We start from the raw sequence: 15481 nt of genomic DNA on the forward strand, positions 1-15481 counted from the left end.
ATTCCTACCCTCCCCATTACCTGTCAGTTGTACATCTGCAAAAGTAAGCACAATGAAGTGACCCACCTGTCCCCCTCATCAAATGACTACAGTAACCCCTAGGTACTAATAACCAGCACACTCTAATCTTTCAGTACAAGGTAGTTATGGTTTAATTAACTTGATAGCCCACAAACACCCAAGGTGATCTGTACTTATTCTAAATTTTGCTTATTCTAAATAAGAGTATCTGATCGCACAGTTACACTCGTTTGTTGACCCCCTTTAATTACATTTAACTAAAAAAGCCTGTCCATCTGCTCCCATTCTAATTTCTTTCAAATTACCTTGTCAACTTCATCCCACTTCCCTTCTTGTCCAGACACTGATTTTTTGTTTTCTTTCAAGAAATTCCCCTTAATTCCTTTCACCACCTACTTCTTGCTTGAATTATGATGGGAGCAATGTGTGTTTTTCCTCATAACTTGCACCAATTGATTTTTATTAAACTTATGCTACCCCGTTCTGTGGTGTGTTAACTATCACATTTTCCTCTCTTTACCCACAGTACATTTCCTGCCTAAACTCTTCAGAATATTTTCCTAAACACACACAACACCATTTACTCTGCTCACTGTAAATCAACTACCACCTAATGTTTTTAAAATCCGCTACACTCGCTGTCACTTTACATTCTTCCTACAGAGTCTTACTCTTTTGTGCAGTTGTGGCTATGCATACACTCATTTTAATGAGGAGGGGCACCCACTTAATTTTCTTCCATTTATCTTTATTTTGTTTGTATATTACCATACATTCATTCTAAACTAATTATGCACTAATTCTCAGCTTAAATCTATGATACCACAAAACTTAACGTCTCTTTCATGTGTTCCCCCATTCCAGATTTAACTTGCTTCAATTTACCAGTTCCATAGCGTCCAACTACTGGTAAATCCCAACAAGACCAATTCACTTTGCAAACCAGAAGTACTACGAACCTGTGAACAATTACATCAATACACACAGAGTACAAAGCAGCGAAAGATATGTTTGTTTGTTTTCTTCTTCTTGGGTTGCTCTGGTTACTCCTGGAGCAAAACAGATCAGATGCTCGTACGTCACCTTGTGTACCTTACATTGGTTGTACAGCACCTGGAAGGGCGTAAGGCTATGGTATGCTGGCAAGATGTACTGCTATCCTCAGCAGGATATCCCTTTAGTAAGGAATATTTTAACAGTGATAAGGAAGGACATCTTGTACTGTGCTGTCAAGATGTTTTATCACTGTTAATCTCTAGCACAGGTCATGACTGAAAAAAGGCTTCACATCAGTTTACTAAACAGAATATATGCATAAATACCTAAATAATGACAAGTCAATAAAGTCATGTTTGTGAGATGTGAAGGGATCCCTCTAAACAAAAATTATTGGGAGGCACACTGGCTGCAGAAATAGTAAACAAATACTTAGTGGTTGTGTGTTAAGTACTTTGTCATTTAAGTGTTCTGGATCAGAGGAATGAGCTAAGAAAGGTGAACAATGAATCCAAACAGGTACTAAAGTGGGCATGAGAAAAGGTTGACCGGAAAGGAAGGAGGGTAGAAATATTAGCCCTAATGTAGATATGCTCCATTTAACAGACTTGATTAGACCACATGGACATTTTAATTGTAATGCTGTTAATTTACATTGCTAGCTGTTCATCTTGAGAAAGCTTTTTTGTTGGAAAGACCAAGAGAAAAGTTTTCAGCAACAATATTTGAGCACGCATATGCAATGAAAATGAAAACAAAGAATGCTTTATCAACAGAGTATTGTGAGTGTCAAAATATTTCTTGCATTTGATGTATTTAATCAAGTTTTGTTGGACACCACAGACAGTGATTTTAACAGTTAACAAGAAAAGAAGGAATTCCAGTGGCAACTCAGGTTACTAACTCACACAAGTCTTGCTTTTAAAAAGCACTTAAATCTTGTTTATTAAAGTCTTTGAAATGACAAAAACAATTCAGATTGCTCTACTTTTTATTACTCGTTTCCTTTTATTTGGTTTCCTGGATTTTTAAGGGTAAAATGCAATCTGAACACCTACCTCATTACTGACATTCTGATGCTGTACATTACTTCCTCTGTAAAAATGTGTGTGTGTGTACGCACGCACGTGTGCATGTGTGCATATGTATGTTAAGTATATGCAAGGAATACAAGGCAATCTCCTTTCTACTCTACTCACTGACATCAGCAGTAAGTGTGAGCTACTCATTCCACCTGAAAGGCTTGGAATAACACCAGTGACATCAAACACTGGGGGTATTTTGAACCTGATTTTTCATCCTTGGCTTTAAATAGTGGACAACTGCTGCAGAGTGCAGCTATTCAGTTATGATGTGGGTAATTGATAATGGCTAAAGTAGTATCACACAGACTTCATAATAGTCCATTTGCACTTCATCTTTAATTTTTATTTTTATAAATGCCACTATAGTCAAAGCCACTATATTTATTTATTTGACATTTGTTTTGCTGGGAAAGTCCGACTGGGCCAGAAAGTGCCCACTTTCAGTGGAGGCCTGGTGAGAAAAACTCCACAAATCAAGCTTTCAAAAATCAATTACAGATATTTTAAATGACAAAGTATCATGTTACACTACTAAACAAAGGAATGAAAAAAGTTGCAATGAGAAAAAAACAGAACATGTTTCATAGCAGAGTGCAATGAAAAACGATAACATGAGCTGGAGAAAATGCGAGAAAAAACTCATAGGTCACGTGTTACATAAATTAGTTAAGCAATAACCCACGCCTGGGTGTGGGTAATGCTGGATTTACCCACAGTTGGTGTGGTTTGGTCACGAGGGCGAAGCCCAAGTGGCCAAAGACAACCATGGGTAAATCCAGCATTACCCACACCCAGAAGTGGGTCATTGCTATTATACAATGACATAATTTAAGAAAGAAATACTTACTTTTCTTAAATAATGACATTGTATAATGCCTCTATGCTGCCCTTACACAGCTGTCCGGTGTTCTGTGGCAGTTCTGATGTACTGTGCATGCTTATGCAGTACATCAGAGCTGTGTGTGGAAGCAATGGAGAAAGGACGATCTCTGTTGCTTTTTAAAAGGTGTCTCGCTATGTTAAAAGAGTTTAACATAGCGAGACATCTTTAAAGAAAAATCAAAGGAGAAAGGAAGATCTCCGTTGCTTTTTTTTTTTTTTAAAGATATCTTACTATGATAAACTTGTTTAACATAGCAAGATTACAGCAACGGAGCTCTTCCGTTCTCCATTGCTACCAAAAATACAAAAAAAAAAAATCAAGACTTATACTAATGGAAAAAGTCTGGGCGACCGGACCTTTTCCATTAGTATAAGTAGGATTTACAATGGGCACGCTGACCAATCAGCATGCACATTTTGGAATATTAATGGGGGGGGGGTCACATTGTAAATGAGACTAGAGAATTCTAATAAGATATTTAAGAGAGATTAGAGATCACATGATTAGAGTGTGAGGGGAAATTGATGTCAGTATAAGAGAGGGTGTTCATATTATGGTTATAAAAGGAAGAATGGGGATAAACGGAGATTATAAGAGTGCAGGGTAGGGTATCTTCACATAGCTTAGGTAAGTAGGGAGGAAAGAAAAAGAGGTAGAGGATAGGTCTACAGAGAGAAAGTGGATATGGTAAGGCAGTAGTAAAGACAAGAAAGGAGTGGAGTAGGAGGTTGAAGAGGGTTGCGAGGTGTGACAAAGTATTCTTTAAGGAAGCATTTAAAGTTAGGTACTTTAGAAATAGTTCTGGTGGTTAAATGGCAGCAAAGGTTGAAAATGTTACATAACTGAGTTATTTAATAAACTGTTTTATGCTATTTTTTAATTGGGGAAAACAATGACACGATTGCTTTACATAAGCAATTTAAGTACTGGGCTTCATCCTTGTGAATTTTACCAGATGAAGTCTGTATGACTGTGGATGAAAATGCTTATTAATTTTTTTCTGCACAGTGGTTTATTTTAGCAATAATCCATGAATGTGTGGGGGTATTACCAGATTTACACATGGCTGGTGTGGTTTGATCATAAGGTTGAAGCTAGAGAGGAGTAGAGTGATTAAACAAGCCAACTGTGAGTAAATCTGGTGATACCACACACGGACTCCTGTGTGTGGTATCACCAGATTACTACTACCATACACTGACATTACTTAATAAAGAAATTTCTTATCTTTTTAAAATAATGCTATTGTATAAATGGACTTTAGTGTGCTTCCACACAGTACTGTTAGTCTGGGGCATAGTTTGCATGTGCTAACCCTGTAAGTGGTTATGGAATACAATGAACTGACCCCCCCCCCCCCTTAAATCCTGATGAGGTTATCATTGTGCCTTATATGTGCAGTCTTTTTCTTTTGTTTTTTTCTTTTTTATTGAGATGTTGCGGAGTTGGAGGAGGTGCGTTCTGGACAGAGTATATATGTATATATATATATATATATATATATATATATATATATATATATATATATATATATATAGATAGATATAGATATACATATATATATATATATATATATATATATATATATTATTTTTTTTTTTAATCAGGTGCTGCAGTGTTCATACAGTCTGCATGCTGAAGGCAGTTGTTTTACAGACGTAGGAGAGTCATAGCTTCAAGAGGCATAAGTTTTTCTGACTTTTTTTTTTTTTAAAGGTACATTATTCTGTTCCAGGCAGCAGGTTAGTTATGCAAATTTGCCTGTGATTTTTTTTTAAACAGTTAAAGAGTCTCCTCTTAGTGGCACAGAGAAATGAGCTGGACTTCTTTCCATTAGGAATCTCTTGATTTACAGTAGGCACACTGACTGCTCCATCTAAATCAGTGTGCAAGGTTTTGAATACCTTTATCATACTTGTTGCTGCTGTTTTAGTTTCTTCCTTTTGCTGTATCTTTTATGTGGGGCAGAAAACTATGAACATTTCTATGGAACTATTTAGATGCGGGTAAAAATCAGAAGTAATGTAGCATCCCTTTCAGCTGGTTTGATTTGGAGGAATTCCTGGGAATTTTTACACAGGTCCCGTACAAACTGAAGTTTGCCCTGGAGAAGCAGTTAAGGACAGTCTCAATTGGTAGTAGGAGTGGTGGTGGGTGAGATACCACTATGCCTAACAATGATGATGACTGACTTATGGTCAGAATTAACCAGAGATTAGGAGATGCTGTGTGCTGAATACCTATCATGGCTAGAGATATCCATGCATGCAGAAAAATCAACTGAACAACAACTGTGAAGCTATCACTCAGGGAGGAAGCAAGACAGGCTGGAAGAGAAGCAAGTCTACAACCCTTCATCAGAATCCACACTTTCAATGGGGGAAAGAACACATTTTAAAGTCAGCACTTCTGACAAACCTTGGACACAGAATGGCACTGACTTTGTAACTCTGACTTCAGCTAAAGCTTCACTCTCAAAAGAAGGGGTCAAGTAGAGAGAACTTCCTCTCCAACTGCCCCTCTCATTCATCAAGTGATCACATAAGAAAGGCCTTCTGGGAAGAAAAATCAGTTACCGAGATGGTGAGGGTCAAAGAAAAAGTAGCAGAAAGTCCGCTAATAGCCAGGTCAATAAACTTAAGCCTGGATATTTGACCTGTTATCTTATGCCAGTCTTCCCTGTGATAAGCATCCTCACAAAGACGACCTTCTGGATGTTGTTCCTTAATGCAACAATCCTCCCTTCACCAATTTCCTCATTCCATATATGCCAAATGGTCCCCTTTGAGGAAAGTCTTTCATGCCTGTTGAGGAGGAAGCAAGTGGCAAAATTTGTTTTATTTACACACTAAACAAGATAAGAGTACTGGTCTGACAACCCTTTTCAGGCATGACCCGGAGCTGTAAACAATAATGCTCAACAGGGCAGGCATTATCCAGGAATTAACACATGCCCAGGGGTGCTGTGAAGCCCAACACCACAGGAAGAGGGGCATTCCCACCCATGGAAAGGCGATCAGTGGGGCTGCAGTCAAGTCTCCAACATAGGCATCTCAGGAGAGTGTTCTTTCTGAACAATAATGAACTTGCTGACCAAATCCAAGAGGAGGGAAAATGGCAAATCAAAAAAACATTTCTAATATTCACAGTTCATACAATAAAAAGAAAAAAACACACATACATTGTAAGACAAGGCCTACTTGGATCAAGCACCTCTTTTTGAGGCACACTAGGATCTTTAACAAAAGCTAGAAACGGCAGAATCAAACTCTAGTGAACTGGATGCAGCTTATTTGCAGTTAACAGTCTGAACCACAGTACGATGTATATGTGTGATGGCGGTGGTGGAGTGTACGCAAATTTTCTAATTGGGTAAACCCACCAAGAAGAAATACTTCTTTGAGGGAGCAACCCAGGAGCACTGTTTATCATTACTTTTCACTTATAGCCGATTCTTCCATTTCCTGCATCATCCCCACTCACAATCTCCTTTAAGTCACAGAGGGCTACTTGGCTTTCCAGATCATGTCTGGACAGGTAGTTAGTGAATTATCCTTCAATCAGTCTAAACATCTTCTTTACTTCTCCCCAAAATAGAGGAGAAAGAATTCTTCATGCTTTGGATGTACACAGGCAACTCTTATTCTACCTACCAAAGTCTATAAAGATATTGGGAAATCTGAGCAACTTTTTACTTCTTTTCAAGAAGCTAGGTTTGCCAGTATCTAAACAAACCCATTTTTCATGGATTTCGAAAGTCATTTTGTCCTGTTATTCTTATAATCGGAAACAGCTTTCTTCCTATGTTAAAGCTCATTTTACTAGGGCTATCACTTTCTCTGGAGCTTTTTCAAAGATTTTAGATCTACTCTAGATGCAGCTATACAGTGTTGTGGTCATACTCTTCCAAAACACTGAGTTACATGTGCTTTTTAGGGCCAGAGCAGGTTTTGCCAGTTCTATTTTCCAAGATTTTTTGGACTGCCCATTGGTCCCTTCTTTCTCCCCATCTCTAATAGCTTTAGCACGCTCCTACTTGTAAAGAATACTGCAACAGTGATCTAGAAGGGACACAGTACAGATGTGTAAGGTATTACTACAAAAGTAAATGTCCTACTACTTACTGTTGCTATATTCCGTACATCCTCCTTCCTACTTTTCGGATATAGATGTTTTCTCTAGCCAATATGAATTCCATTTTTTCTTCCTTTTTCTTGATAGATATGTACATATATTTATAGTTACCTCTCCTTCTGATCATGGCTTGCCCTGTGGCAAGTAAAGCCTAAGGTTTTCACGTCCTTATGTACTTCACATTCTCATGTTTATGTCGTACATTGGATGTACGGTGTGTGGAAGGGCCCAGGCTTTGGTATGTTGACCGAACACATGGCTATCATTGGCAGGATAACCCACTTATAAAGAATACTTTAACAGTGATCTAGGAAGGTCATTTGTAAGTTCAGGAGTAAAACACACAGTCTTACTGTGGTAAATCACATGGTATGAACTGGTGTAAGGTGCACCTATCCCAAAGTGCAACAGTGTCACAGAAAGACTACAACAAAATGGAAGAAAGGAGAAACCTAACTACAGACCTACAAAGGATAATTTTCATGAAAGACAAAGTCACCTCATTAGAAAGTATGTTTTCTCCACTTTGGATGCTCATCCACAGTACAAGTACTTGTGGCTTTGTTTGCTGCAACTGCAGGGCTCTGCAGGGAGTACATTTTTAATTTTTCCAATTCATTATTCTACTCACACTGTCCCTCTCTCAGTATAGTTGAAGTAATTTCCCATTATAACAGTGTGTGTAAACAATTCTCCATCTCCAGTTTGAAAAATCTACTTACTTAGCCTGAATGCCCAACCAGAGCATGTGCTGCCTCTGGACCACATCGGGGTGCTTCTTCACAAACTCCCCATCGTATGGAAGCAAAAATTCCCATCCCTTGTTGACCTGAGGCATGGCCATCTGTTCTAAGAAATCCTTTACATCCTCAGGAGGAAGCTGTCAAAAACAGAAGCAGAAGTGAAACTATAATTGATATTCTTCCAACTGTTGCAATATGGAAGTCACTTCTGCAAAAACTTGCAGACTAGTTCTTTTCCGAAGTTAAAAAAATCAGTAACTTAGAAGGCTGTTCTATCTGTAATTTACAAAGAAAATGGTCATACCTGTGCCATCTAATGCTATGGTCAAGTCAATGCATGTCTTACATTACTAACAAATTGCATTTCTTTGCCAGATGCAAAATCATTACTGAAATAAAGGAACACTTCACATTTCTCTGTCTACTCAAGCAATAAAATGAATGGCTGCATGTTGACTTTGGCAGTATTTACTCGACTTAGAAGCATATGATTGAAACCCAGATTAGGCAAGTGATCTAAGCTGACTTCCAAGACACACATAGTATAGCTCAGCTATGTCCACGAACCACGTTACAGTATCAGGCTCAACGACTAGTAGCCAATCAAGGGAAGTGGAATGACAAGCTGACAGCTCACTCATCTCAGGGACAAAGATAAGAGGCCACCCACCACCATACTAGCAGTGATCATAGAGGCCAAAGGAACACGCTCCTAGAATTCATAGTTGTAAATACTTGCAGTAACAGCAGACCTTTGAGAAATAGCAAGTTTAACAGTAAATTATAACACATGAAGTACACCACCTTACACGGTTTCCTATGTGGCCTGAAGTTGCTAAAGTACTGGCTTCTTCCCTTTACTGCCATAGATGAAGGCAGGCATAAAATGGAGTGAACCTATGCAGGCATGCACGTTTACCTTTCAAATCCCACAGTAGTGTATGTTTTCTTCAGTTTTTCAAGCCAGGATGTCTCAAAAAGGAAGGATGGGTATGGGTAAACAGTACTTTTTCCACACTTTTATTAGACAAAAACATAACTTTAAAAAACCTAAGTGAACAGTAGTTGGCTCTGTGGCACAAAGGGATGAAGCCTTGAAACCAAGGCCCCAAATTTGACTACTCAAGCACTAGAAGAGCTACACATGATCATGGAAAAAGGAAAGATGATAAATATCTTTTTTTGAGTGGGGGAGTCAGGGGCTCAATGCCCATAGCACAACAGTTGTGAACGTAAAACCAGGGCCCAACAGGGGCAGCTATGCTAAGGGCAGGACATACAGGAAAGCAGTTCAGCAACCACATGCAGCAATGGAAAGGTTTATACACAGCATGAAACACCAATAGAAAGAAAATTAAATATTAATGACAATTCCTTTGAACATAAATAGAAGATAAATCAACCTTTAGTTTTTCTACTTTCAGAGTTCAGCAGAGTTTTGAAAAGGTTTTTTCGACTGTGTACTAGGACTGCCCTGCAGGATACATCTAAACAGATTTAAAACTGTGCATTAACTTTAGTTATTTATTTTACATTTGTTAACCAGGAAAGTCCGACTGGATACAGGTCCATTTTCAGCGGAGGCCCGGGGAGAAAAGCTCCAGGTGTACATAACTACATTACTAATTACTAGTATAATTACAGTGAAAAAGTATTACAGTGAAATTACAAAAATGGAAATTTTAAAATATGTATAGATAGGGACAATTTTAAGTCATATATTCATTTTAACAATATATATATAGGCAGGTACAATTTTAAGTCACACTCACAGGATAGGTTGCAGGTTAGTTATCTAAGAAAGAAAATAATTAAATCTTTCTCATTCTTTCCACAGGACAGAGTTATACAAAATTGTAAGTGGTTAGTGGCTCACTGACACTCTTGTGAGGCTCACATTTACAGATTCTGTCAGTTTGGGTTAGTACAGGGACAAAGCCAATGTGTTTGCAGGTGTTTTTTAAGAGATGTTTTGAATTGGGGTAAGGAGAGGTCATTGGTGAGTTCCGCAGGAAGAGGTTCCAGTTTTTTTTCTGACAGAGTATAGTGATGTACCTGCTGAATTGTTGGTTCTAACAGCCTGCACTAGTACTTTGTTGGAAGAGTGAAGAGTCTTTAGATTACTGTACGGGGTGATAATGTTTTTCAGTACAGGTGTACTGTCTGGGTTGTAGAGAAGTTTATGCATAGTTATTAGTTGGGTATATTGCAGTTGGTTGGGTAATTCTAGCCAGCCTAATGATTGGAGGTTAACACAGTGATGCGTTCTAAAACTCACCTATATATAACACAGCCTTGTGTCACAGACCTTACTTTCAATCTAACACCATCTCCTATGCTATTAATGTTTGAAACATTGTGAGGCATACACATTCACAACATCTTGACTAAAATCTCACAGAAGCATTTTTACAATTTGGTCTCTGGAAAGAGAACAGCAACATCCATTTTAACTGCCAATATAAGTTTGTTTTATTACAGACAAACATGGCAGTGTGGCAATCTTGTACTATGCAGTAAATTAATAAAAGCTTCTAAATATGTCAAGTGACTATTTTACAAATGCACCCAGCAAAAGAGGGATTGATTTGGCTTACCAGTTCATGTGCTTGGTCCCTTTACACTTACTGACTGTGACACCTACAATTTTCTTCTTGTTAAGCATCCTAAAATAATTTTTTGGAGTCCCCAAAATCTATAAAAGTGCTGCTGACCCAACACATATATCAAATATGTCTGCAAACGGCAACAAGATAGACTATTTCTTTTTTTCTAGACACGTTAAATCCTAAGTAAAAATCTGCCTTGTCCTTTATTAGAAACTTTCTTTAAAAATGAGGAAAAAATGGATAAAGTGGATCTGAAGAATTTTAAGAAACATTTACTTATGACAATCTTGCGATACACCGTCATTCAAGAGGTGTCTTAACCACCCAACTTTTACCAATGATAAAAGTGAGTTTGTTAGACATGGTACTGGAATATATATTTTTTTTACCCTTTCAGGATGTTTTTTATAAGCAGGCAGTGATGACATCTACCTTTGCTAATACAATTCTCTAAGAATAGGGAGAATATTTTTATACCAAGTTGGGCCTTTTAAGAACATCAGAATGTACGGGAGATTTAGTAATTTCTTTTTTTCTTACAGATGGTGATATGGATGAAGTTCTAGCAAAGTCTTAACACTGGGCTCAACTTTAAGCAGTTTACATACACCTTGAAGTGATAACACTGCATATTTTGGATGTGTGAGTTACCTATGACGCGATTAAGACTTTCTGACGATTCACAATGTAAACCAAGTTTGATAGCAATTATATTCATGCTACAAGAGCTCATTACAAATTGTAAAGAATGTCATCAACAGACAGGCAAAAATTATTTCAAACCAGATATATTTTTTTTAAAGAACTGGAGAACATGAAACATTTATTTCTAGTAAAGAGTTAAGATAAAAATTTTGTCAGTAATATAACCAATACAGTGAGGAACAACAGAGACACACTGTGGAGGCCCATCTTAACTGGGGAGATGGTCCTACCTAAGTAACAAGGTCAACCTCTGCCAATGAATGGGAAGGCATTGTAGACTACACCAAAGTGCTACTCACTGGAAGTATAGTGTTGAAAATTACAGCATAAAAATGCTAGAACTGGCAACCGAAAAGTAATTTTTAGGCTGCCCTGATTTAAACTACACAAAAAAGTATTCTTTACTGGCAAAAGGGGATTTATTTTAAAATCCAACTCATAGTTTTGTTTCAGCTGGAATGTATCCACTCCACAAAGAACTAATACATCTAGGCAGTGGGTTCAATTAAATGCAGACCATGGAATTCATATAAAAAGTCCACCATGAAAAGCATAAAATCCTTTTATTTCACAATAGGTATGCACTTTCACATAGGAGCTTCTTCAGACCATCAAATACTGGTATAAAAACATTTAAATAACCCTCTTGAACAAATCAGTTCATACTAACAGCTGTATATTAATTTAAACTAACAGTGCAACATCATTCAGTATAATGCGCTTAAATAGCATATTGAATACAACTCTACATAAAAAATATATGCATGTATAAAAAGCAACAAAAAACATAATATAAAAAATAAAAAAATAACACAAGGGCTATATCAATCCAGGTATATCTCATAACTAAGTTCCTAGATTTTAACAGGGGCTTAATGGAAGCTGGTAGCATCTCTGACTCTAATATTATAAACATGCTCCAAATATCCTTGAGTGACCTGTCCGTTTTACCGTTGTAAAACGACCCACAGGTCAAACACTTGGCGAGATAAACTATGTGTGAGGTCTTACAATTTGCTTCTACATTAAAATAAAACTGACCAGTATCAGGGTGGACAAAAGTCCCAGTAGTATCCAAGTAACTACAGAAGTTACAGCCACCACAGGGACTAGTACCTCTCATTCTCCCAGGTGGCTTAGCCCTGTCTCTAGGGTAACACAATGTTCTTTTTAGATTACGCTTGTTTTTAAACATGAATGAGGGATTTTCCCCTACTACTACCTTCACCATGGGATCTGTGGTCAATACCCACCAGTTCTTTCTTATAATTCTTCATAATGGGATTTACTTCAGTAGTAAAAAAAATCAGAACTTTTGTGACTGCGGAACCAGAGACTTCTCTAGGTGTAATGAGAAAAATAAGGTTTAGCAGCACCATACCTCAACTCACCAATCCTTTTAAGGTTCCTATCCACTTCAGAAGTACTGTACCCCTATCTACTAATCTATCTCTCTTACTTAATTAATTACTAAAGCCCTCCTCTGAGGTGTTTAGCCTAGAGGCCCTCATTTCTTGTCCTCTAATAATATTTTTAAAAACATATTGGGGTTGCATACTACTTCTATAAAAATAGGTATTCCTATGACATTGTTTCCTGCACACCCCAGTATTAAGTCCATTGCTCAGCCTTTCAACACACACATTGAGAAATTTAGTAGGGGAATAATTCATGGTGAAATTCAAATAATCATGTTCACCATTCATCTCAGCCAAGAATAACAGTCTGTGCACGTACCTTCCCACAAAAGAAAGAGGTCATTGATGAAACGTTGATAAAATTTCACATGCTCCAGATATAACCTCATTCTAAACAAACTCTTCTTTCCATCATGCCATAAACATGTTGGAGTAGCTATTGGCACATGAAGTGCCCATAGTTACGCCGTCACGCTGCAAATAAATGCCTTCTCCAAAAGTGAAGGCAATGTTTTCCAAAACAGTTTCCAGTAGTAAGCACATTCAATCAATATCCAAACACAAAACAAGTCGTAGTTAGTAGAACAGGGTCCTTGGATAAAAAATAAAAGCACAATATCCACAGAAACATCTAATAGACCACTCAATGGCTAAAGATATTACTAAAATTCCAACTAGTTTATTTGGTGAGCGCTTTCGTGGTGTAGATACACCACTTCATCAGACCCATTAGTAACAAATTAACCTGCTCATATATATCTGTAGTATTTAAAAACAACCGATCACAAATGAAAAATCATTAACTTGAAAAATCCATCCTTAAAAAGACAACTCATCACTACTACTACAAGTTAAAAAACAGCATCATAAAAAATTATGCAATACATTCATGTAATTCATAAAAGCATAAGCTACATTATTCTCATTTAATACACTGTACCCCTATAGCATTGGGTATCATAGTGAAAAGGGACTGTACGTCCAATGTCACAAAATATAACTCAGATGCTAAGTTCAAAGGGTTCCCATACTTATTATTTGTTTGATGGTCTGAAGAAGCTCCTACGTGAAAGTGCTTACCTACTGTGAAATAAAAGGATTTTATAGTTTTCATGGTGGACTTTTTATAAGAATTTCATGGTCTGTGGATTGCTCTGTTTTTGGTTTTAGTGATTGTCTTTTATATTTGAGCAATACCACGTTTGCCCTTACGGTGTTGTCACAGTGGTTGTTTTATCTTTATTTATCTGGTATAGTAAGTTTGTTTATGAAGAACCAGCACTTAACACGACAGGATTACACAGATTCTAGGCAAGATTAACCAAGTTCTATGGTTGTTACTGCCTTTTTTGTGTTGCATTTAAACCCATTCTAGCTTGGAAAAATAAAACAGATGGTATGCATAAGTCAACATCTTTACACAATAAAATGTAAGCGTGATAACGCATTACTTACACCTATGACCCCTTGAACTTTAAATAAGTTTTTATTCTATATTCAAGGTAATGCATCTGAAAGACCTAGTTAACTGACAGCTGATTAACAGGAGTGGGTTTCATTATTTTTTAATCATAGCACCTGATTTCACTGGTTGTATACTCTGCCATGGAATTGTGCTTTACAAATATAATTTATTCCACATGTAAATTCGAAGTTCTGGAGAAGTCTTATTCAGACGATAATGGTTAACTGAATTGTGTTTTTCAATAAAGAAAATGTTCTTTCCATTTTACAAGTTTTTTGTTTTAACACATCCTGATTCACATTAATCCATCAACCATTTATATAAATATTAACAGATTAAAAAAAAAAAAACTTCCAGTAAACACTGGGGTAACTTTTCTTCAGAGGAATCCCCCTCACCCTTGATGTTAGGGGACATTGTCCAACCTCCCCTCAAACTTGCATTCTCATTACAAGATCACACCGTCCAAACCTGCAAATACCCATTACGAGGTTATGCAACAGTTGAGTAAAGACAAAACACCACTGTCACTAAAAGTTTTTTCTGCAATGTTGACCTCGATGCTTCAAAATCAGGACAAATGGCTGCTGATTAGTTGTCCCGAGATGTATAAGTACGAATCAATCAATATGTGGAACAGCTTGTGGATCCAAATGTTAAGCAGCTGCATAAGGCAGTCCTAAGGAATCAGATAACTTAAGCAGTTTCTTCTGAGAAAATATAATCAGAGAATGTTCTGATTGTTTAGCAACATGTTTCAAGATAGAACAGTTCAGAAGTATAGCTAGGGTGGGGCAAAGAGGGCAGCCACACCATGCATAAAATGTGAGGGGGTGTAATCAGCAGATTCCAATCACTCTTGCGTGTTTCACCGACATTAAAATGACAGTATTGCATTTACAGTTAAAACTGAGCAGAGTAGCAACTCCATGTATGACAGACTGTAGCAACTGCCTGCAGCAAATAAAACAAGCAGTCTGTTACAGTTTAAAAGTAGGAGAGAGTTTTTTTTCCTGTGGTGCCAGGCACATTATTAGCTATCTACACTTCAAAAACAGATCAAGACAAAAGGAGATATCTGAGATCTATTAAATTGAAGAGAAAGAACCAGAACGAAAACAGTACCTCAAAGAAAATGAAGTAAGATAAATACTTGTAATCCTATTTTTGGTAACTAATAAAATGTAAAGAAATAGTTTCACTGAACCATAAGACTAATCAAAATAATTAAAAAAAATATATATTCCAGATCTTTCACTTTGAATTCCTCCTTTTTCGCATGAAGACATTAGAATTGCACCCCAACACAATTAATTTCCTCTAAAACTCTCCTTCCCTGCCAGATTGTTACCAATACACGCATAGTAGACACCTTAGAAGAAACCACTGAATTCAGTCCTTCATATGTTCTAGGATAAGAAA

At 37.1% G+C, this 15481-nt stretch overlaps 1 protein-coding gene across 3 annotated transcripts in view; it reads right to left on the minus strand.

Moving 5' to 3' along the window:
* Window positions 1-15481, minus strand: part of POLR3E (RNA polymerase III subunit E) — an 892447-nt gene that overhangs the window by 261856 nt on the left and 615110 nt on the right. For all 3 annotated transcript variants that reach the window (XM_044089628.1, XM_044089629.1, XM_044089630.1), the window contains one exon: window positions 7842-7999. In XM_044089628.1, coding sequence (XP_043945563.1) covers window positions 7842-7999 — 158 coding nt within the window. The remainder of the gene's footprint in view (window positions 1-7841; window positions 8000-15481) is intronic.

This window comes from Protopterus annectens, chromosome 12.part0 (assembly GCF_019279795.1).
Source record: "Protopterus annectens isolate FY-2018-M chromosome 12.part0, PAN1.0, whole genome shotgun sequence".
Lineage (NCBI taxonomy): Eukaryota > Metazoa > Chordata > Ceratodontiformes > Protopteridae > Protopterus > Protopterus annectens.